Source organism: Ciona robusta, chromosome 3, assembly GCF_009617815.1.
Source record: "Ciona robusta chromosome 3, ASM961781v2".
NCBI lineage: Eukaryota > Metazoa > Chordata > Ascidiacea > Phlebobranchia > Cionidae > Ciona > Ciona robusta.
In genome coordinates, this window is record NC_143237.1 from 8,719,458 (window position 1) to 8,744,190 (window position 24,733).

Here is a 24,733-nt window from a genome sequence, read left to right on the forward strand (position 1 = left end):
ATTTTATTTCACAAATCAATTTACAACATTTATTAAAGAAACTCATTTTAAAGATACGCCGATATTCGTTTCAAGATCGGATGCTGTTTGATCCACGCCAGGTGTGTTCATTAACACATTCAAACCATGATTCAAAATGCAATAAGAGATGAATCCTTATCGTTGTATGAAAGTCACAACTGTTACGACTACTGAGGTAGCTTCATTCCAAGGTCACTCCAAATCGACTTAGCAAACAAATCTTCTGCTTTAAACATTTTCACGGCGAAGTCGCCAAGTTGCATTCCCATAAACTGACCAGCACCACCGGTTCTACCAACGGGGACCACCATTGCGACACGAGCTGCAAAACATATTGCATAGTATAGGCTACGTTATTTGGGTAAAATGGTCTAGGTTTTTATTCTTTTTTATCGTCATATTTGGCAGAAAACAAATAATAGTTACAGAATAATATAACCATATCCTCGCGTCTCCAGGTGAGCGTTGTTGATTGTTGAAACACGAATGGGTAATATGGAAAATTATGTGCTAACGGTACCCATCTTACCCCGTAGTATGACTTTAACAAAGATTTAAAACCCTAGCGATTATATTATTTTATAGTCTATATATTTCACCCTGTGAAATACCTCCTGGATATGGCTTTCTTGTTTGATCGCTTGCCTCTGCCAGCAGGTTTGATTTAATAAGATCTGCGTGGATTTTTGCAGTGTACGCCATTTTTTCTTCATTTACGTTCGTGACGTCACCCATTGAATAGATTTCTTTATGACCTTTGACCTGGAAATATTCATTCACTTCCAACGTACCGCTTTCCGTTAATGCACCGGCTGCAAAATCGGAAATATCTTTATATGTCGGCTATGGAGTACTGTGGGGAAAGATCGGACATCTTTAGCACACGATATCCAAATTTCTTGATAGTGTTTAAATCTATTAACGACGGTCTAGATACGGAATAATTCTTGTAATTCTTTGGATGTTCTTTGTTTACTACCAAATGGGACGAGAAATAGAACAAAAAGGTGTCCCATCTTTTCCCACTGAAATATATAAGGAGTACTTGCTGGTAAAAATATTGCGTTATGTTATCTCACCAAGCGCTTGTTTGAAGAATTGGTTGTTTACTGTAGTTCCAGTACAAGGTACTACAAGATCAGCTGTCAACTCCTTGCCATCAGTTGTCTTAACCACTTGTCCTTCCACGTGTTTGTTCAATGTTAAGTCGTCGAGATTAGACACTCGGTCGTCTGTGGTGCATCACATAATAAAATAGAATTGACACGTTTTCTTAATTCTTGGAAGACAAAAAGATTGACGTTCGGCAAAAAATGAAAATTCTTTTAAAAAATAATTAGCCATGCACCACGTTAAAAAATATGGTAACTCATAAAACAGAACATTCGTGCTGGTGTATAAACATTGGGTTTTCCGTGTACTTACTCATTATGACGGTTACGTTCTTTTTTACCAGGCAATCCACTATGTTCTTTTGAAACGCGGGCTTTGTTCGTGTGGTGACAAGAAAATCGCTGGAAGAAACGATAGTGACCTGCCGTGATTTAAAAAAAACAGAGATGAAATTCTACAGAATTTTGTGTAATATATTTCTTAACCTTTGTATGTGGGTTATACCTCTTTGTCTGGAAATTCCGTTTTAATTTCTCCGGCTAGCTCGACACCGACCGCTCCACCTCCAACCATTAATACACGCTTGGCAGCGACCACCTAGACAAGTTAAGCTCGATAATGTATTGATTGCATGCACAAGGTATAATGAAAATATCTCCTCAAACTAACCACCTACAAGGTTACCTATACGTTGTAACTTATACACAGGCATGAGGTAAAACCGACCAATAACGATTGTCGTTGCCATACCACGCAAATGACGCAATGATATATAAATTTCATTCGTTTTTAATATTAAACGCAGTATAGTTATACCTCTTTGCGGTATTCGCTGTATAACTTCTTTGCCTCTTCTACAGAAGTATCCACTGCCATTTTAGATGGAAAGGCTGACGAACTACTGCCCGTCGCTATCACTAGATGTGTGTAAGTGACCTGTGACCAAAAAGCGATTTGAAGTTTGATGACTATATTTTCTCATCTTAACTCATAGTAGAACATGATAACCAACTTTAAAATATGAAAAAACACAGTATTGGTTAGTGGCTATAAAGGTTTAAAACGAATCAGCGTAAATGGTTATTCACTGCTTTCTCGTTGGTTTTCCCATATTGATTAGTTTAGAAGTATAAATTAGAGAATCATTTTTTAGTGTAATTCATGGATTATATGGTGACAATTTTATTTACCGTCTTCCCATCCTTTAACGTTAGCGTTTTTGACGCTGTGTCCAAGTCTGACACCTCACCCTGTGTGAATGAATCACCCAACATTTTATCGTACGGAATGAACAAATATTTGAAGTAATCTGTGGACAGATAACAGGAGATCATAAAGTTTGGTATTTGCTGCTGTTGAGATAGGATACAGCGTATACGACGCCCGCTTAATCAATATTCTGAAAGCGTCAGTATCTGAATGATTCTTACATATAAGACATGCAGTAATTACAATCGTTTGAATCACTATGTAATGTTTACGGTAGGGTGGGGGAAGATAAGTTCTTCGTTAGCACATAATATCCAAATATCCAGATCTTGATTTAATTTAAACAATTAACAACGGTCTATGGAAGTCGTGTGGATACGTTTTGTATTTCTGTGAACGTGTTTTGTTTACTAGCAAATAGAATGAAAATGTTTCCCATCCTCTCCCCCACTATATTTCCACTGGTCAATGTAGAATTTACATTATACCTTCGTCAACGACTGTTCGTAATGCACCAACGCTATGAAACATTGCATCCCTTCCGTCTATTAACGTCACTTTGCACAACCCGCTTTTGATCATTTGCACGGCGAAATAGCTCCCTGCATAACCACCGCCCACAATCACAAGGTGCATATCATCTCGGGGCGTTACCGAACTACCAGCACCCATTTCGTAACTTAACTAACTATTTCTTAATATCTACGCTGTGGCAATTCTTCTTTTTAAAATAATGTTTGTAAAAAACTATAAAAAATGAGTCTAAATTTTAACATCTATTCAAGCAAAGCTACAAACTAAATGGCGCCTGTATGGTTATAGCCTATATAAGTTATTGTACCTATTGCTGTTGTAGCAAAAAGCTAATATTTAACTTATGTTTAAATCCTTGTTTATAACGACCCGCCCTGATTCGGTTTAAAAACTGTTGCCGGACTACATAACCTGTCGCAATAAGTGCACTTGTATGATACTTTTACCATGAACACTATATAAGTTGTATAGTGTTCTTGCTTGTACTTACTACAAATGTACGTAACTGTGCGACGGTTGAGTGAAGTTCGTTGTGGCGTTAAGTGGGCTGCGGGCGACATTTACCGCGAGGTACAAAAGGACCAGCTGCAGGCAGCTATAGGTCAATGCATGCCCGCAGCAAAATATTGGTAAATAAGTTTGCATTTTGATAATATGTTTAAATGAGGCAATAATGGATTCTGCAATGTTGCATAAAAATGTTTTTAGGGTTTATGATTCATAGTTTTCATATAATTAAGTGTATTGGTGAATTTTTGAATGGTTAAAGGCAAGAAAACATAAAAAGATGCGGTATGTGTACACATGTGTTGGTATAGTCAGCGTTATCACAAAAAACATATGCTATAGTATAAACAATATATCGATGTTGTATATTAGTCAAAATGTGAGGTTTATTGCGGTAGCTTCATTCCAAGATCACTCCAAATAGACTTAGCAAACAAATCTTCTGCTTTGAACATTTTCACGGCGAAGTCGCCAAGTTGCATCCCCATAAACTGACCAGCACCACCGGTTCTACCAACGGGTACCACCATTGCGACACGAGCTGCAAAATATTTTAGTACTGTGGGGTAAGATGGGATACTGTAGTACCTACATCCAATATTTTCTTATCGTGAGAGGCGGGTCTTCGGTTATATAATTATGTAAATATTCTTTGTTTACTATCAAAACTAAACAAGCAAGTCGTATACCTCCTTGATATGCCTTTTTCGTTTTGCCACCTGCTTCGGCAAGTAGGTTCGACTTAATAAGATCTGCGTGGATTTTTGCGGTGTACGCCATTTTTTCTTCATTTACGTTGGTAACGTCACCCATTGCATAGATTTCTTCATGACCTTTGACCTGGAAATATTCATTCACTTCCAGGGCCCCGTGTTCCGTCAGTGCACCGGCTGCGTGAGAAATCCAGTTTAGGAGATAAAGATTGGAATTAAAATCGAAATTGTGTGTAATATAAAAATGTAGGGGTTAAAAAGAGTTTGGCTTTCTCTGTCGGTTAAATGGATCATGGATGTAAAGAAATTACATTTAATATATGAAAAGAAAATAGGATAAAAATCGGGACGAATCCGCACAGAAATATTAGTTCAGACAAAAATCTCATCTACGCAAAAGCAATTTTCCAATTTGGGCCGTGATGTCTATGTCTTAATTGAAATTTCAATATTATAAATGTTCTGAACACAAGACCGGGTACACGTCACGAGTAGTGTAATAACATATACACATTGCGATCCGGCTACATATACACATTTCATGAAAGCGGATGTTGCATTAAATTATAAGGTATGGTTACATACGTGGTAACTCGTAAGCGGTTGCTGCCACGTGAGAATAAACTATCAACAGTCATTCATTTAATCTGAATCTTATTTGTTAACGTAAAATTTGAAATGTTTTAAATCGTAATCTTACCAAGCGCTTCTTTAAAGAAATGGTTGTTTACTGTAATTCCAGTACAAGGTACTACAAGATCAGCTGTCAACTCCTTGCCACCAGTTGTCTTAACCACTTGTCCTTCCACGTGTTTGTTTAATGTTAAGTCGTCGAGATTGGACACTCGATCGCCTGTACACACGTTTACAAATTCTAAAAAAATAATTACCGTACGCAGTCCAGTTATGGTAACTGTTTTATCCACTATATTAATCAAAGTACACGAATTTAGTTTTTTTTTATTGAAAACCGACAAACAAAAAAAAGATTTTTATGATTCTATCACTTGCCTAATATGACGGTTACATTTTTCTTTCTAAGAGATTCCTTTATATTTTTCTGAAATGCTGACTTCGTTCTTGTGGTGACAAGAAATTCGCTGGATGAGACGATAGTGACCTGCATATAGATTTTACAACATTTACATTTTCTGATATAAATATAGTAGGGTGGAAAAAGTATAAAAATATAGACTTGATTGCCGTCGTTTCATCGTTATTATCAGAACGTGTTTTAAACATTTTGCATCGCACTTTTAGGGTTGCAGGGCTACGGTTATACAGTTCGGTAAATGTTCATTATTTACTGTCAAATGAGACTCCTATCTCATTCCATACAGGCATACAAGCATATATTTTTAAATATTATAAATAAACGTTTTATCATTGTTTTGCACAAACTACGAAATATGTTTATACCTCTTTGTCTGGAAATTCCGTTTTAATTTCTCCGGCTAGCTCGACACCGACCGCTCCACCTCCAACCATTAATACACGCTTGGCAGCGACCACCTAGACAGGTTACACTCGATAAGCATGCACAAAATATATCAAAAACATTTACCCAACATAATCACTTACAAAGTTACATATACATGGTAACTGGTAAATCCAACCAATAGTTTACGACTTTACGGGTTCAATGAAAGGCTCATCGCCTATTCACGGCGATTGCTTTTGTGGTCACTAATGGATTGTTCGAATTGTCAGCCATACAGAAAAAACAATCACCCACAAAGTTAGAGGTGACTTGTAAGCGGACACGAGGTGTATGAAGCAGAACACTTGTGTTGTAAGTTGTAACTATCGTTGCCCACCACGCGAGGATAAATTAGAAACAATTAACTGTAATAAACTCACTGTATCAAACCCTGATCTAGTGCTAAAGCTGGACGATTCTTGTAACAAAATTACAGTAAGGATCAAGTGATACGATATGTTTAACTAACATTCATTTATAATCTTAAACACAGTATGGTCATACCTCTTTGCGGTATTCGTCATATAATCTCTTGACTTCTTCAGTAGAAGCGTCCACTGCGACTTTAGATGGAAAACCTGATCTGCTGCCAGATGCAATGACTAAGTGGGTGTAGTTGACCTGTGGTATAATACTATGAGTTAAGATGGATACCGTTAACACATAATATCCCATATTTCATAATTGTGTTTTTTAACAATTAACAACGCTTTTTACTTTTTTCAAGTTGTTTGCATACACGGCAAGTAATTCATTGAATCTTCTTTGTTTACTACAAAACGTAAATGGAAAACAGAATCAAATTATGGACTATCTTATCCCAACCTACCATATACGTTCGGTCAATAGCGATATCATAATATTTACCGTCTTTCCATCTTTTAACGTTAGCGTTTTTGACGCTGTGTCCAGGTTTGACACCTCACCCTGTGTGAATGAATCACCCACCATTTTATCGTACGGAATGCACAAATACTTGAAATAATCTGTGGACAGATAACACCAATAGTAATTATCTATACCTCATAAATAAATTTTGGTTTAAAAAATAACCAATAGGATAGACTGAAAAAGTTTATGTTATTGTAGGGTGAGGTAACATAGGACATTTCAATCTCTTTTCTCGCCATATCTGGTATAGTAAACAAACAATATTGACATCCCAATCTATCTGTAGCCCGGCGACTGTAAAAGAGCCTTGTTAATTGTTTAAAACAAGATTGGGAAATATGGGATTTAGGTGCTAACAGTGTCCCATCGTACCCCACAGCTCTACCTATTGGAAAGTATATATACATGTCTTCTCATGGAGAAAAAGGAAACACGCTTTTGCAATGTAGGAGCCATTTCGAATGAGTCTTCCCATGAATAATTGAAGTAAACAACATTTATTCAATGAAGACTGCAGACGTTTGCGAGCGCGCTTTACTGCCTTTTATGTTTTAAACTAGGTCAGTGCAGAATTTACATTACCTTCGTCAACGACTGTTCGTAATGCACCGATGCTATGAAACATTGCATCCCTTCCGTCTATTAAAGTCACTTTGCACAACCCGCTTTTGATCATTTGCACGGCGAAATAGCTCCCTCCATAACCACCGCCCACAATCACAAGGTGCATATCATCTCGGGGCGTTACCGAACTACCAGCACCCATCTCGTAACTTAACTAACTTTTAAAAATAGCAATAGAACCAAAAGTTTGAGATCCTTCTAAAAATGTGTAAACGGCTGCAACTAATTTTTCGAAAACGCCGCCATTACTTCGGTTCTAGCAACACACAGAGATAATGTAATACCTAACTGCTATTTTTAGTTTGGCGTAAATAATATCATGGTATACGCTATATATATATACGTATCTTTACAGGTTACAGAAACCTCTCTACTTTAATCCTAGCAAGTACTGTATACTGCCTGTAGCTACGTTTTACATGGAGTTAGGTTTGACCCACGACCGCTACTCGCCACAACAACAGAATGAAGAAACGGATGTCACGGTTTAGCGCTCATACGTTTTCAGCGATCGAAGAAAAAGGTTCTTCTATTCAGTATTCTCAAGTGTTCGCCGTTCAAAACATTGCCGCGGGAACTTGGCACTAATCACTTTAATGGCGCTGTGCCATTTATGTAAACAGTACTCTATACACTGACTAAGCGCTGTCGTTTAGCGGTTGCCGGCTGTTAAGTCTAAGCGGCGTGTCTTGTCGAAGACATTTCTAGTCTCACATGCACTCAGAGTCGTTATGACGTATTTCCGCTTTAAGTTTAGACTGAAAATACTACTTGTACTTTCTCTTTACGCCTTGAGCACGAAAGCTGCCTATATTGACCTGCTTGTATTCGGCCAGGCTATTGCTTGAATATAACATAGCATGGACCCTCATAAACACAATACCGCAGTTAAATAATACTTATGCCGCAAACCAACGAATATTTGCAATTCGTTTTCAAATGGTGGCACATTAAAAGTCATTGGCTGTATTACTATGTTTTTATTTTCCCCAGTACATACACCTTCCTACAATCTTATTTTCTGTATTCTTGAGGTATGTGTCAGCAAAATAAGCTCTGCACGCCTTAATTAGTTCTGCTCTAGCAACGACGTCTGGATCTTTGGTACCATGATTAGGGTCTTCTAAGTCTATCACCTGGCCGTCTTGCTCTTTGCGAAGTTTCTGTGCTTTAACTGTCTTGTGGGTTTCCCATAAACGAAAAAGTCTGTGTCTGTCATACACTTAACATAAATGATTTACCAAAAATGAAATAACTTTAACTAATGCATTACGTCCAATTTTACCTGCATACATGCCCAGCGCATTTCTGTTTCGTGCTCTTACTCATAACGACTTTCGCCTATTCACAACGTATTCATGTTGGTTAGGAAAAACATATTTACGTTTACACAACAGTATGGTTATTATGATGGCATAATTACAACATCACCCCATATAAAATGCGTTTTTACCATAATACCGAATATCATACTCTTTTTATCACGGTAATTTACGCGGCTTTTCTCCTTTATACACTCTGACCTGGTTGGAGCAATTGTCGTTAAATGTCTTGTCCAAAGACATACGCCCACAATAGTAGCAGCGACGAGCCTTGAGTTCAAACCTTTGGATCATGCGCGCTTACCAACTGTACCACATCGCCGGTTTTTTAATCTCTTTTTGCATGACAACAAATTTCTATAAGACGCACAACCTATATACGGGTATGTCATAAACTTGGACAGATATTTTAATAAATTAAACGATAGGCCTACTAACCTTGAAAACAAAGGTAGCATTTGAAAGTAGTTTTTCTCTTCTAGGTTTTGATTGCCGCCTAGCAGATCAAGGGCTTTCGTATAAATTAGCTTTTTATGTTTCTTATTCAAAAAAAAAGTTATTTTACATATAACAAACCAAAACAAATTACCTACCCCTAACTAAAATTTGAACCTCAAAAATTGAAGCCTCACAAAAAGTTTGTGCATTACAGCTGTCTTTCCAAAACATGACTTTGTTTCCAAAAATGTTGATTCATTTTCATAATGTTGTAATAAAATATTAAAATATTTTCGCAGTCTCGACATAACAGGTAGATTGCGTCAATTACGGGTTTACTTAAAATTTAAGAAAAATGGATTGATTTGATATCTCTTCGGTGTTTTTTTCCGTGATGAGAAAAGATAAAAGAACAAAGAAATAGGTCAGAAAATGAAACTAATAAATATTATCGAAACAATCACAGTCACATATCGGGCAAGTGCTTCGAGATTCAAACCAAGTTTTTAGATGATGTTGGTGCGACCCATGCCCACACTTTATGCATTGCACCGCCGTTTTCTGCAAAAATGTAAAATAAATTTTAACACTCTTATTTTCTTACAATTAAATGTAAATATGTTTTTAACTGTAAACACATTTTAAAAACTGTTGTTTTTTTCGCTTAATCCTGTTTTTTCATTTTAAATATTTTTAAATCTTCGCTACTGTATTCAAAGAGTCAAATAAAGTTAATAAAATATGAAAAGGCAAACAAATTAGATTAAAATGTTCCAAAACATCAATGTACTCACGGTAAGAGGAAGCTTACAAATCACACACGTTTTTTTCTGTTTCTTAATTTTGTTATGCGTTGTTGTCTTTGTATCTTAACACAGAAATGTATATTGAAGAAATATTAGTTTTATTTACTTTTTCAACAGTTGTTATAACAGAGTTTCCTTATTTCATACAACTTGTGTATGCTTACGGGTAACCACGTATGTAACTTGGTATATGTGGTTGTGTTTTTTTTTTTTAGTATGACCGACATTTTTGACATTCCAGTAGTCAGAAATGGGTTGTCAAAAATAATAGCAACGAACATGTCTTGCCCAAGGACACCTATGCCAACTATGGCACCGGCGACAAGCCTTGTACCCATAACCTTTTGGTTATAAGCGGGGGCAATAACCAACTGTGCTACCGCACTTGATACGATGTAACAATACATAAATAGCATGCAGTATGAAGATAGTACAACTTACCAGGAGGTACAGCTTGAATTTTGCGAATATATTTACAAGTCTCTGCACGTTTTGAATCCATCTTCCAAGAGTGCAAGAGGTCTGCATATCTTGATATGTAATCGTTACAACGGGCTTGTACTTCAGGTAGCAACAGTCTAAAAAAGTAATACCACTGTTAAACTCAAAAAAAGAAAATTAAACAAAATGCTTTAAATTACTTAGTTTGAGATTTGTAAAGTTGGGACTTTTAATTCACACGGACAGAAAAATGTTTAAAATCTGTTCTTTGATGCATTAAAAGTTTAAAATTGCACAATAACTTCGATTTTTCCACTCTATATTCTGCACAGTTGGTAATTTGGTAAACTATTCAAAACAAGAATAATTAAGAGTCACTGCTACCATTGTGTGCGTATGTGTCTATGGGCAAGACACTTAACGGCAATTGCTTCAATACAGTGGTCACTAATAAGTTGCCCATACATAAAAATCCTAAAAAACAAGCACCCACAAAGTAATATATATGGTAACTCGTAAGCTGGCACAAGGTGTATAAACACTCGTGATAGAACGACTGTTGTTTAACGGAATACTGGCCGTGGCCATGCGAAATTAAGCAAGTTACATTCATCCATTCATACCTTGAATTAACCATCCAATGCTCATGAACAGAAGGTGCAATGTCAAGCAGTGGTTGCTCCACGAACCTGTAATCATCAACTGGTGATTCTTCACGACTTCTACCAATGCTTGATTTAAGAAAAGTTTCTGTAAAAATTGTTTACATTAAATAAATAAAATGTAACGTGTGGCGGGACAACGACTATTGTTACAACACAGCTGTTTTTTTGTTTTTTTACCACAAATGTATCTTTACAAATACCTATTTTTTTACATATTTTAAGTTTATAATGTAGTACCTGATGTAGGGGGTGATCGAGCAATTGATTTAATAAATGAAGGTAAATCGGAAAACTTTGTTTCGCTCGCACTTTTGTGCAGATGGCCACCTGTGTCAAATACCTGTGGAAAATACAAGCAGAAATTGGCTCATTTATGTTTTCTAATAAAATTGTACTACCCATTTCTTTCAATAAGCTGTTTGGAAATTTTTATTTTTTAAATCTAGGAATTTTTTTTCACCCACCAAGTCACATACATGGTAACTCGCAAGCGGGCGCGAGGTGTTGAAACATAACACCTGTGTTAATAAAACTGTTATTGTCTACCATACAAAGGTAAATCAAGTTACATTATTTCATTCATACATCAAATGAGCTGTAAGAGGAAGAAGGCTTCAGTTGTTTCCGTGGGGAGGCTTGTTTTGTTGTATGTTCCTCAGTATCTGGGACAAAGGTACACGCAAGCATTGCTAGTGTTTGTACGTCAAATAACTTCTCATAATGCTTGAACCTGTGAAAAAAAATTAAATTAAAATGCAAAAAATTAAATGGAAAATTCTTCAAATCAATCTAAAAATTAATAAAACACAAAAGGCCAACAAAGAGACAAGAACTGTTAATAAAACATAGGTGTTCCTAAAATTAAAATTAAAAAGTATTTACAAAAAAAGATAAATTTGAGAAAAACATGAAAAAACGTGATAAAATGATGTAAAACTGGAACTAGTTGTATAAATACATAACATACACTCTTAGCAGCAGTTTTGCTCCAGTCGGATGCTCAGCAAATGAAGGTTTAGAAAACTCATTAAATTTATCTAAAGTAGGAGGTAATCTGGTTGGACTTGGTAGTACTGACAGGTAGGACCATAACTGTAAAAGTAAGGTATTTATTTTAGTTAAAAAAATTTTATTTTTATTTTTGCGTGGCGGGGTATTGACACTTGTACCACAGGTGTTCTGTTTCATACACCTCGTGTCCGCGAACCAGTTCCTAGTTAACCACGTAGGTAACTTTGTGGGTAAATATTTTTTGGATTTTTAGTGACTGTAATGTAATGTATGTATATTAATTAATTATCAGAAGTTAAATGTGAGGCTGTGGTAGCTATGTGAAACTTTGACAATATTTTAAACTTAACTATGATTATAACTGAGGTGTAATGTATTTTTTGCTAAATTGCGACTTGTCCTTTCATTTCTTAGGTTTCATTTACTCATTCAAATAAATTAAAACATATTTTATGTGCAACTTAAACTTATAGTCAAACTTACCTGAACCAAATCCTGCATACTTTCAGATGAAGCATTCTTGATGTTTACCCTGCATGCTTCTGTATAGCTGTTGTGGGGTCTGAAGTACATAATTTAACATAAATTTTCTAACATAAATTTTTTATCAAATTTTAGGTTCAACATATTAAACATGCTATAAAAAAAAGGTATCAAAAAAAAGTGTTATATATGAATGGCCAGAAGACACTGGGTTCAAGGCTCATCATTACAATCATCGTGACCATGTGTGTTATTTAATTTAACCACCAACAGCAGTGTTTGCTTTTATTAAGTTTTATTTCAAGAGAACCATTTTGAATTTATAACATGCATAGCATCATATAATATATAAGAAGTGTAATTTTACTTACATTACATATTTCATTGCCAAAGTTTTGCTGATGGGCAATATACTTGTCACGTTAACTATGGATACCATGCCAGCTACTTGCTGCATACGTGTGTGTTTCATATCATTTGTGGCGGGTATGGATGATTCCTTTGGTGACGATCCCACGCTCGGGTTGTACAAAAACTTAAGGGACTTTCGACATGGCCTCTGGGTATGACATTTAGTTAAAACTCATTTAATCAAAATTTATTGATTAAAAAGTATTAAACAGAAGTTTGAATAAAAATTATTAAAGAAAACATAGGCTAGTAAACCTTACTTTTTCTTTGTAATAATATGAGCTAACAGAAAGATCCGGCCATGGAGCTGGGTTTAACCTGGGTGTCATGTGACTTAATGATGAAGGTATATGACGGGGAAACCCCGTAACCGATAACACAGGAGCTGAGTTACGATGGTGAAATAAACCCATGAAGGATCTAAAGGAAAATTTGTTTTTTTGGGGGTATAATTAGTTTAATTAAACTATATTATTATTTGAGAATTTAATGTATGACCAAAGCAAAAAATTTAAGTCGTTTTTATTAAATTGATGTTTCCATGAAACAACTTTTAGAGAGTTATTGGATTTCTTTTAGAAATTTAATGCATAAACTAAAAAACTTTAATGCACAAAATAAAAAAAAGGCAATTCACTGCTTACATGCAAACAGTCTGTAATATTGTAATCAAAACTGTATTTAGCACAAACAAAGTTTAGAAATCGCTTTTCACCTTGGAGTTTTCTCGTTCATGGATTGGTAACCTTTCACGTAAGTTGGCCGCATAAAAACAACAAGTAATCCTGACTGATTAAACCTGCATTGCAATTAAAAGGATTAATAAGTGTCATTCATTCATGTAAAAGTTGCCAGTTTAATTTCTAAATGATATTTTCAGTTTCCAGGTAAAAATATAGGAGGGCACCAACAAATTGAAACTTTCACAAAAAACAAACGAACTTCTGACCTAGCACCAGTTGTACGAGGAAAAGGAACATTTTTGAGGTCGTTGAACAAACTGTATTGCCTCGACCGTGAAGGGAATGGACTCGGAAAGTTGATGCCTAATTCTTCTGCACCACAATCTGACATATACTGCAATAAAAGAATAAAAAATTACAAATCACATCTTAAAATTTGGTATAAATATATGGAATGCGCTATTATGTATAGGGGTAATGGCTATTTATGTTCTATGAGTGATTTTCCACAACGCAGTAAGCAAGCAGGGACATTTCGCTAGAGTTGGCCCTTTACCCCAAAGTTACATACTTTAGGCATAGAATATTGCAACGAGTGCGCTTTTGTAAGTATATATATATATATATATTTGGTATTTTTATTTTAAATGAATATATTCTTTGTTATAAACTATAAAAACATAATTCAACTTATAGTAGGTTAAAAATAAACTAAATTATGATATTGTTTTATTTTGAATTTTGATCAACTCACATATGAAATTACTAATTTGTTAAGGTTCATGATTACTCACCGACATTCTACTCATCTGTGCAATTAATTGTCGCATGCACGGTTCTAAGCAGTTTCGACCGGTTTTTACATAAGTTTGAGCTGTTTCTTGCAGATTCTGCATAAAGTCACAGCTGTTAACATTGTGAACATGTGTGTTTTTTAGCAAGACACCTAACCGTAATCAGTATAATCTAGCGAACACTAAAGAACTGTCTAAATTGTCATTCATCAATAACAGTCGAAAAACAACACACAAACATGGTAACTCGTTAGCTGACACGTGATGTACGAAACGGAACACATTTGTTATAACTCAATGATTAAAATTGCATAAGTTACATTCAGTCAGAATTTGTAATAAAAATTAATACAACATAAAAATCACACAAAATGTGTATATAACCAAACACTTATATTTAACCTAAAAAAACGACAACTTTTAAATTCCTACCGAAGTAACATTTAGAATCTCATGTTGTTCCATGTTGGACTGCTTTATATTAAATATAGGAGCTTCATTATTAGGGTAAGCATCAGGAAACATGATGTGTATGTCAGTGTAGTGGGTCGTGGTGCGTAACGACAACAAACTCTTGCGACCTTGAATGTCTAACTGTTAAAAAAACAAAAGCATTTTATTAATATTTTTTTGCGGTGATTGTTTTCGTTTTCTAGCCTATATAAAAAGGAAAAACATTTTTAAAATATTTAAAAAAAATAATACTTAATAAAAGTTGATAAAAATATTGTTACCTGTATACTTGCTCTCTTATGTATTGGTTAAATGAGATAATTTAAAAAAAAAAAAAATATATAGACCTTATCAGTTCAGATGTTATCATATTTTTTACAAAATTGATGTACTTTTAATTGCCTCACTTTCATATTAATGTGTCTAAATTTTTTAGGAAAAATGAAAAAAAAAGTTGGAAAAATGGGAACAAATGAGGAAAAATTTGAGAAAAACTAGTTTTATTCTAAAAAATGTCTCACATGTTTCATTCTTAAGTTAGGAAGTTGGCTGTTCAACATTTTAAACTCTTGCTCCAGGTTGTGGGAAGAAGTTAAATCGATGGAGTTGGTTTTTGTTCTTTTTATCATATTCATGGAAGGTGGAGTGAATCCCGAAGCATCATGTAGGTCCCCCTCTTTGCTCTGGACACTACTCCCGGATGCAGAAGATGCAGGATCAGTTGGTTCAACATCTGAAGGAATAATTAAAATGTTTGATGAGTGAGTGGAACTGATTTATTCTGATTTTTGTTATAATAAGGGTGTTCTGTTGTACCCACAGTTATATAACTTTGTGTGTGATTGTTTTTTTGGATTTTTTCACTAAGGTTTCATTTAAGTAATTTAAGTAAGTAAATAAAGCTGTATTAAATAAAACACCTATGTTAATAAAAAGTAATAACTCCTAAGCTGGCATGTGTATATGAAACAGAACACAATACAAGTGTCATTGCCTATTCTATTTATAATTATCCCAAGCAGTAAATTTTTAGAAAAACAAAAAACAATATTTTTTTACAATTAAAAAAAACAAAAAATTCGCAAAACCAAAAAACAATCGATTTTTACAAAAAAAAAAAAAATTTTTTACCTAAATTTGGTAAAGTGGTAGAAGGTAAGTTGTATACAAGGGGGTTGGATGACAGTCGTGACTCATCATAATTCTTCTCAAGCAAATCTGCTGACGTCATGGGCCACAGTCGAAGCGTTTGGTCTTTAGACCATGTGACTAGCTGCCAATTCTGGTCTGTGAAGGAATATGAGAGTAATTTAGAAATCTGAATTTTCTTGACTGTTTTGGCTAAGATATATTTTGTTGGTTTATGCGATCCATTTATTTGAGAGGCCTAGCTGCGAGGTGGCCCATTACCCCAACACCCAGAATTCCTAAGCTACAAAATGTTAATTCAGGTTTTACTATTTATGATTGCCTTTTTATTTATTGAACTGATTTTATTCATTTGGACATATTACGAAAACCTACGGTTAAACTCCTCATAATTTTTTATCAATCTAAGAATTAGCAGAATAATATTAAAAAAATTAGTTTAAAAGTAAATTTAAAAACTTTGAAGTCTAAAATAAATCTAAAATAAATCTAAAAATCAGTTTCAAATCACCGTTTTGAACTTCATTGCATTTCCTCCAGTGAGCATGCAACACAACATCAGTGTGCCCTGTATAAGTGATGACAGGCTGACTCGTTTCCTCTAAACTCCACAAAGAAATCGGAGTCTCGCGGAAATTAACAATCCCTGTTGAAAGGATTCCATTTCCAAATGGCTGAAACAACAAAAAAGTCATTTGATAAAATATAGAAGCATAACATGGGTGTTGGAATAATGGGCAATGGTCCAAATCTCAGGCCACGCCACACACCCTTAGGCATTACCAAATATAATATAAATTGTAAAAACACTTATAACATATACAATTGTTAAAAACACAAATTTATTTGTTCGCATTTCTAGAAAAAAAATACTGTAAATTAATGTTAAAAATATTTTTTAAATTTAAAACAAAATCTTTTAAAATTAAGTTTTTAGGAAAAAAAGGTGTGTTTATTTTTTATTTTTTTTCACTCACTGTGTATTTTGCTTTCCACACCGGTTTCCCCACGTTGATAGTTCCCTCTGGTGACCGGGGTTCCTCTCTTGTGTTCCAGAAGCGAATGTTGGAATCTTGACTCGAGGAAGAGAGCATGTGCTCCTCTGATCTGCTCCAATCTAGGGAATAGATCTTAGAGAGGTGGGCAGTGATGTGCTGGACCGCTATTTTACAGTTCTGTAAAATATAAAAGGCATGAGTGAATGTAACTTGCTTTAAACCTGGAGAACAACAGTTGTAATAACATAGGGGTTCACCTGGCGCCCGTTTACGAGTTACCATGTACCTAACTTATGTTACTTTTATCTTTGGTGTGTTTTCCTAATATATGGCTTACAATTTACACAACCAATTAGTGACCACTGGGTTGGTTTGGTATGTAACTTTAACCTTCCATGGTGGGGCAACGACAGTTGTTATAACACGGGTGCCCTAGTTTATAAACCTTGTGGTGCATACTCGCATATGTAACTTTGTGGGTGATTTATTTATGTTTTGATCACAATTAGTCAATATTTTTAAATTTTTCTTGTCTTACTAGTGCAAAAATATTAAAACCACTGGCTATTACAATACAATCATAATATCTTACCCTGGAATCCCATATTCGAATATTCCCATCATGGGAAGAAGCGAAACAATATGGATTCAATCGGTTCCATTTTACTTGACTTGCACCAACTAAATATAAAATTATTCTGACGATAAAATTTTTAAATAATATATTATATGGTATATAACAGAGTGGGGAAGATGAGACACCTTTTGCACATAATATCCAAACATGTGCCTGTGTTTTAACCAATTAACAATGATTTATGGCAATGGTGAGAATATGGTTTTATAACAATTTTTTACTAGTGCCTTTTGATCACGCTTTTCTTAGCTACATTATTTTTGTAATTTTTTATGCTAAAGCCATCAATTTATTTCTTTGTTTTAAATTCATTTATATTTCAATTGTATCATGCTTTTCTTACCCACACTTGAAGTGCAAAGTTTACATCGTTTAGTTTCTCTCATATCCCACACGTATATATAACCATCCAACGAGCATGTTGCCAATATATTGGGCTCGGTAAACGACCAGTCGGCATCACTGATTGCCCTCATGTGACCTTGCAGTGTTGCCAATTTCTTGCAAGAATTTTCCTCATATTGCCACAGGTCGGTCCACTGGTTGTACTGGATAAGAAAGGTTATAAAAAAAATTATTATAAACTTATTTATGCTGGCATGGTGGCAGTCGTTATAATACGGGTACAATGTTTCAAACACCTCGTGCTCGGTTAACATTTTAATCATACTGTCAACTTCTTTCATGAACTAAACGGTTTAAAATTATATAAAAATAAAGTCGTAAAAAAATTACAAACATTTTTTTGTACTAAACCCCGTACTAAAAATATATGTATATATTATCTTACTTACTGTAGTAAGAAAATATTTCTGGTTTGCTGTCGTTGGATTCCACAAGACGTGACTAACATCCCATTTATTACAGAGATTAACTCTTTCAATCACTCGGTTCGGTTCCGTAAGGTCGATCAAAGTGAGGTAACGACGGGATGCCAACATTGCTAGCTTGTGGGTGGCATCCACGGACATCGAACCCGGCTGATGAAATAAAGATTTTATTTATTAAGAATTGCAAAAGACGTAGTGGGCTAATTATGGTCTAAACCCCATACACATATGAAAATACTGGTACAGTGGGGACGTTTAAGTCGTAAAACAACAATTATAACATTCTTATTAAAAACTGTTCACAAATAATTTCTATAAATTAATAATTTTAAAAGTATGGGTATTTATTGGTAGTAATGACTTTTTAAGCCATAAAACAGCAAATAAAACATTCTTATTTTAATACTGTTTACAAATATTGCCTAAAAATACATAAATTTAAAAATTCCATTTAGTCACTAACCTGTATATTGGGATGGGAGGCAATAAGCACGGCATTATTTCTTTCCTCCATCGTTTTGACTCCAACACCAACCACAATATATTATCTTATTACACTTAAATACTTACATAATTATTTCTGCAGAATATGAAAGTATTTAGGTTCACATGTAAAATTAATTTTTTTCCACAATTACATAAATATGACACAGTACAATATGCAAATAGAATAAATAGAATAAAAAAGCATTATTTATGTGTGTAAAAATCAAATAGTATTTCGCATCTATTTTTTTTAATTTAATGACATATATTGGTGTGTCGTTAAAAAGCTGGGCCATAAAACTTTTACTAATAATTACTTATGATTAAGATTGGCATGATTTATATAAATTTGCAAAGTTTAAATTCGTATAGTATGGTTCAGTGCTACAAACAGGCGCAGAAATCCTACTGCGCTGAGATAGTACAAGGATTAATAGCATGCAATTGTTTTAAGGTTAACCCCTTAACTGCCGTAGTCGCATTTATGACCCTTAAGGCAAGATTGATGACGTCATCAAAAAATTATAATGTTGAAAACAATTTCATACTTGACAACTTTCTATAGCATGTTTTGCTCTAACTGCTATAGTTTGGTTGCAAAATCTAATTAGGTGAGACCTGGTCAAAAGTTAAAAATCTGAAAGAGGCAGCAGTTAAAGGGTTAAAGATTACCTATTTAAACAGTGTGCTGGACAAAACAAACACAACATAATACAATTTTGCTATATTTAGGATTCATATACTATTTCTACATTGGGTAGAATTTGTAAAAGTGAGTCAATATCTTCCAAGGGAATTGGATTCGATTTTACGGATATTTTCTGCAGAGCAGCGCAGGTGGTCACAGTTTCTAAGGTTTTCAATGATGAGATTTCTAGCAAAGTAAAAATATATGCATTAAATTAATCATTTAAAAAAAAAAAATTAGCAATAGATTAAATCACTCACTGTTCGAATCAAGGTTTAATAAAACAAGTTTTGTAAGATCCTTTAAACCAGAGATTTCCACAATTTCGTTTTCACTTACATCAAGTTTCTGCAAGATACAAGAAAAAGTTATATTAAAAAAATATTAAAAAAATTCAAATGAATTAAACCTTAAAGCTTTACATACAGTATTGTTAAATGTAAGTATTAGTAAGTATAGGATTTTACATTTTTCACTTGTGTTCGCTACAAGTGATAGATTTTTATTTACATCAAGTTTTTATGAGGAGTATTATAATATATTAGAAAATTAATGACAAAGTTATAGATTTTTTCAATATATGTATATGACATTTAGTTTGTAGTCTAAATTGTAAGGCATACAAAAAAACACCCACAAATATATGTTACTTTGTGGGTGATTATTTTTTGGGTGATTTTTCTTGAATATGTTCTTACTTGTAAACAGTGTAGAAGTTTAAAGGGAGAGTTGAGACTATGTAGCTGATTATGGGAAAGATTGAGACTTGATATGGTGGAGAAAAACTCAAACCGACAAACTCGTGTCAATGCCTACAAGTTGTAAACAAATTCTGAATATGATAAATATTAATCTGATACTTTTGCTACGGGACATAACAATTTCATTCGTAAAAAAAAATAAAATGTTTCCTCTGCCATACCGTAAGACATCTTGTTTAATTCTTTCAAATCGAAACATAAAACAAGTCTGTTATGGAAAAAACATCCATTTGGCCAAAAAATATGCCCAAATAGTGAACACGAAGAGTTAAACTATATATAAAATAATTGTTAAACCAGGATCATACTCAATTTTATACAACCAGTCATCCCACAATGCATATATCTTAAATATTATGTCGCTGTAAGACCCCTTATTTACTTGTTTCAAATTAAAACGTAAATAATTAAGTCTGTTATGGGAAAAAAAAAAGAAGAAAAAAATTGGTATATAAAACAACTGATAAAACAGACTCATATACAATACTATGCAACCATTATTACACATTATTACACATAATTACACAATGCATACTCTGCCATGTAGGTCAATACATCTCTGGTGCAAATCAACTGCAGCGATGTGGTCTTCTATCACAAACTTTGACATCAGGTCCTGATAATAGCATTGTCTCATACCATCAACTGTACATAACTCATGCAGTGTGTCATGTACTTGTGATGAATAATGAGTGGGATCAATTGCTCGCATGAGAAGAACCAGAGTCAGCATAACCCCTGAGTGATAAGGTCAATGAAATTTTCAAAATACAGTGTGTTAACATACCCATGAAGTATGATCAGGCAAAGGAAAATTACTAAAAATTACAAAAACTGTGTGATTGATCTGCTTAATGACAACCATATACATTTCTAAGGTTTCTTATATCTGACTTATTCATGCACTGTTGATGCACACCTATTTAAAAACATAAACAAAATTATCCTTACATTTGTTTCCTGGCTCCAAGTCGTTTAATTCCTCGCAAGATTTGAGTTCTTCAGTGAGCACGGATAATTTTGCGTCGCTCGACGACTGACGGAAGGTCTCGGTGTTCGTCTCGATGCACGAGATCACTTCGTCCTCTCCTGTCATCTCAACCATCAGCTCGGATGATCCGAACTCAACTTTGATTTTGTTTTCTCCGGAAAAGAGATCTTTCTTAGGAAGATCACATTGCTGGAAAAAATATGATTTTGCATCATTTAAAAAAATATATATTTTTAATAAACTTACAGGAAAAAAAATAATTTGACATCATTTACAATTCTTTAAATTTACAAACTAACTGCTCCATGGTTTGCACTGTGGCTCAGTAGTTAGGCACTAGTATCTCAAACTTTTTTCAACAGTGTATTTTCACTGCTGTAGGATCTTACCGAATGTAAAATATATGTAAGTACCATTCATACATGTACCTAATACTCACCCATACATGTTGATATTTTTCTTGGTTACATCCTTTCCACACAACAACATGAGGATTATCGTTTATATAAACATTTAAACGACTACAGTCTTTTATCTGAAAAAATATAAAAGATCAAAAATAAAACTTATTCAAACAAAAAAATTGAAAACCCAAATAAAAGTTATTGAAATATATCAATACAGAAGTACCAAAATTTTTTGGACTAGACCTAAACTTTGGTCAAATATACAGCTGGTAAGAGTTTAAAACTATTTAAAAAAATATGAAATTGTAAGTTTTGAAATTAGACACACAACTTACAGAAGCTGGCTTCCTTAAAGTGCAAGTAAGTTTGTTGTCTAGAAGTGAAACATGAAGACTGAGAAGTGACTGCTTTGTTTCACCTGTTGGTAACTTAGGTTTAAATAAATTACAAACACATCTAAAAACAGGTGTTATTTTACTGACCTTCTCTAAAAATATGATGTTCCAATGCTATACAATGACATTTAATCATTTTATTCATTTGAACAATCAATCTTATACTATAGTACTAATTAAACATTACATTCGGTATTGGGCCGACTCTAGTGTAAATCCAATGGATTGTCTCACCTTACCCTTAGTAAATAGAATATAAAAACCTAGATATATTTGAGTTATACAATACTCACCTCTTCCTAACAGCCATCGATGATAAAACCAAGCACTTTGATCGTTAGGATCGGTAAAGAAGGCATTTTGTACGAGTTCCAATTCTGTAAGAGCACGAGATAATTCAGTTACCAAAAATCACATAATCAAACGAGGAATTCTATGGTTTAAAAACAATAAAGTTACAGCTTTTAAAAATGTCCTGGCTTGACCATGGAACAAAAAGGCCACTTAGAGTATATGGACAAATAATTTGCTGAGATTTGTACGGTTTATTGTTTCTTAAGTAGCCTAGCTTTTATGTTTTATATACGCAAGTTACAAAACTAGAGCTTCCAGGTTATAATTTTTTTAGGGTCCAGAGTTTGTTGTTTTTTTTAAAATCTTTATACTATTTTCACCTACCTTCCAGCAACATCTTCTCTCCGATCCGATTTTTATCACTTGCATCCGGACATTCGATAGGGAGCAACTTGCTCCTATAATGCCAAGATGAATAGTTTGAGAAGTTGTTCTCGATCAACTTGTGAGTGAATTGGATTTCTTCACCTGGCAGCACTGCAGAGTGTTGCACAACAAATCTTCGGTAATCCCAACAATGGACTGGAAAATTTGGAAAATTTAAAAATTAATAAAAAACAAATGATAAGTAACTACATTGCTTCAGGCACGATATAAAGTAGGGTAAGATAAATACAGTTAGCACTTATTCTCCCAAGACTTATTCTAAAATATTTATATAACTGATAATTTGTAGAATATCAAATTTGACTATCCTTTGATTAAAATTTATTATATATATATATATATATAAACAATTTTTATAAAACTTACAATTTCGATCGTCAAACTGCAGAAACAAATCACAAAGTTGAAGTTCTTTTTTCCAGTCTGGATCGGACATTGTTAGAAGGACAAAACATCTGTTGAAACAGTCCTAATCAAAATTTAGTGGCCTACAATTAAAAAAAAGCAGGATACAGTTTACATGATAAAAAATGAGAAATCGTCTGTATCCGAATACATGAAGAAAAATGAGAATTCTTGTGCATTCGTACACATGAGAAAAAAATTAAAAATCTTGTATATCGTACGCGTATTGCAGCGTATACATAAGAAAAAATTGAAATATCTCATGTACCCATATATAAAATTTAAAGCCTCACCTTTGGTTCCAGCAACTATATGACTTTGGATTATTTTTCAAACAGTTTTGAAGAAAACTTAGTTCATCTTGAAAACATTTCAGTAATTCATCAGATGTTCTGTTAGAAATAAAAATAAAGGTCACACAAAATACTTTTACTGCTGTACCGTTAACTGAAAGCATTGTACAGTGTTGAGTAAAAGGTTTTTAAACAAGTTTTAAAGAAATTTTGTTATTTTTTGTTAATTTTTTTTCCCACTACCAAATTTGATTGACATAATGATTTGTTTTATTTATTAAGATATGAATATTTATATTTTTCATTTATATATATTTATTTTTTTATTTCCTAATGGTTAACAATTGTTTGCATTACATACTGGCTGAATGTAACTCGCATGCCGGGAAAACTACAGTTGTTATAACACAGATGTTCGTGTTGGTACTTCACTTTACTTAATTTGTAAACAAAAAAAATTCTAATTACTTTGTATTTTTAAAGTGAAGAAATGCATTTTTTCTGTAATTCCAGATGGTATAGTAATCCGAGTTTGCAGCCAATATTTCCTGTGTAATATAAAGTCCTTCTGCATCATATTCTTTGCTGTGTATCTGGATAACAACATATTATAGTTTAGTAATTTGACATGAAAAAGAATGCTGACAGTAAGGATATTTATAAGAAGACTTTTGGATTTGCAGTGTACAACCATATTTTTGGGTAAATTTTCATGCCAATGTATATTAGCAATTAATAGGAAAATATTAGAAAACGAAACACTACAGAAATACTTCAAAATACCAAAACTACAGAATAGGTTACACAACCAAACCTTTTTAAAAGCAGCAGCGAGTGCCCCTTGAAATAGTTTCAATTTTTTCTGTCGTTTTATTCTTTTCTCTTCTTCTTGTACTGCAGTTGTTTTCACTTTTAAACGTCCATGCTGTTTAGAATTGAAAGACAGGTTAAAATCATTCAACAGAAAATATAAAAAACCACAACAGGTTTATAAACAATTGGACTACACTACACTGACCACAAAATAAAATTTCACAGCAAATAACTCACCATTGCGTTGGCTTTCTATGCTCCCACAAACGTTTTTGCTTTAAAAATATGAATTTATTTCGTCAACTTTGTGCTATTGCTGTACAATTTATTAATACTGACGTGTATTGTAAACGCTTTTGATTACGTGAATACGGTGCACGTCTCGAGTCGATATTTACGAAGTTAAATATAATCAAACACTAAAGTGTCTTATCACAACCGATATAATAAATACTAAATAGTTAGATTTCCGTATAGTCTTATTCTATAAACATACGTTTAGGTTGGCTTAGGTATCTAAGCTATGTTTATATAGTAATG

The 24,733-nt window shown here is 33.7% G+C and overlaps 4 protein-coding genes across 5 annotated transcripts; all 4 read right to left on the minus strand.

Annotated features, from left to right (window-relative positions):
- Positions 1–15: 15 nt before the first annotated feature.
- On the minus strand, positions 16–3,351 carry LOC149738956 (ferroptosis suppressor protein 1-like). Its single transcript, XM_089875565.1, has 8 exons — positions 2,832–3,351; positions 2,325–2,443; positions 1,951–2,070; positions 1,639–1,731; positions 1,447–1,555; positions 1,101–1,253; positions 633–833; positions 16–343 (listed from the first exon to the last, which is right to left on the minus strand). Exons 1-8 carry the CDS (start codon positions 3,013–3,015, stop codon positions 189–191), a joined length of 1,134 nt encoding a protein of 377 aa, XP_089731691.1. The 5' UTR covers positions 3,016–3,351; the 3' UTR covers positions 16–188.
- Positions 3,352–3,601: 250 nt separating this feature from the next.
- LOC149738957 (ferroptosis suppressor protein 1-like) lies at positions 3,602–7,528 on the minus strand. Of its 2 annotated transcripts, XM_089875566.1 has the most exons (8): positions 7,051–7,523; positions 6,445–6,563; positions 6,082–6,198; positions 5,517–5,609; positions 5,109–5,217; positions 4,798–4,950; positions 4,074–4,274; positions 3,602–3,925 (listed from the first exon to the last, which is right to left on the minus strand). In XM_089875566.1, the coding sequence occupies exons 1-8, from the start codon at positions 7,232–7,234 to the stop codon at positions 3,771–3,773; spliced, it is 1,131 nt and encodes a 376-aa protein (XP_089731692.1). In that variant the 5' UTR covers positions 7,235–7,523; the 3' UTR covers positions 3,602–3,770. The 2 variants fall into 2 exon arrangements, with proteins under 2 accessions (XP_089731692.1, XP_089731693.1); XM_089875567.1 differs by lacking the exon at positions 5,517–5,609 and having other exon boundaries at positions 7,051–7,528.
- A 1,578-nt stretch (positions 7,529–9,106) lies between these two features.
- Positions 9,107–18,815, minus strand: LOC149738958 (GATOR2 complex protein WDR59-like). Its single transcript, XM_089875541.1, has 22 exons — positions 18,677–18,815; positions 18,178–18,363; positions 17,727–17,931; positions 17,339–17,427; positions 16,726–16,923; positions 16,260–16,422; positions 15,731–15,886; positions 15,121–15,332; positions 14,579–14,740; positions 14,147–14,242; positions 13,619–13,746; positions 13,385–13,468; positions 12,930–13,089; positions 12,630–12,817; positions 12,259–12,337; positions 11,732–11,856; positions 11,350–11,494; positions 11,002–11,104; positions 10,723–10,849; positions 10,100–10,236; positions 9,647–9,720; positions 9,107–9,413 (listed from the first exon to the last, which is right to left on the minus strand). The coding sequence occupies exons 1-22, from the start codon at positions 18,725–18,727 to the stop codon at positions 9,291–9,293; spliced, it is 2,991 nt and encodes a 996-aa protein (XP_089731667.1). The 5' UTR covers positions 18,728–18,815; the 3' UTR covers positions 9,107–9,290.
- Positions 18,788–24,726, minus strand: LOC149738959 (geranylgeranyl transferase type-2 subunit alpha-like). Its single transcript, XM_089875555.1, has 14 exons — positions 24,431–24,726; positions 24,195–24,305; positions 23,849–23,973; positions 23,381–23,479; positions 23,049–23,137; positions 22,620–22,817; positions 22,235–22,318; positions 21,882–21,964; positions 21,579–21,674; positions 21,100–21,328; positions 20,684–20,886; positions 20,086–20,199; positions 19,648–19,735; positions 18,788–19,573 (listed from the first exon to the last, which is right to left on the minus strand). Exons 1-14 carry the CDS (start codon positions 24,431–24,433, stop codon positions 19,428–19,430), a joined length of 1,668 nt encoding a protein of 555 aa, XP_089731681.1. The 5' UTR covers positions 24,434–24,726; the 3' UTR covers positions 18,788–19,427.
- Positions 24,727–24,733: the final 7 nt, after the last annotated feature.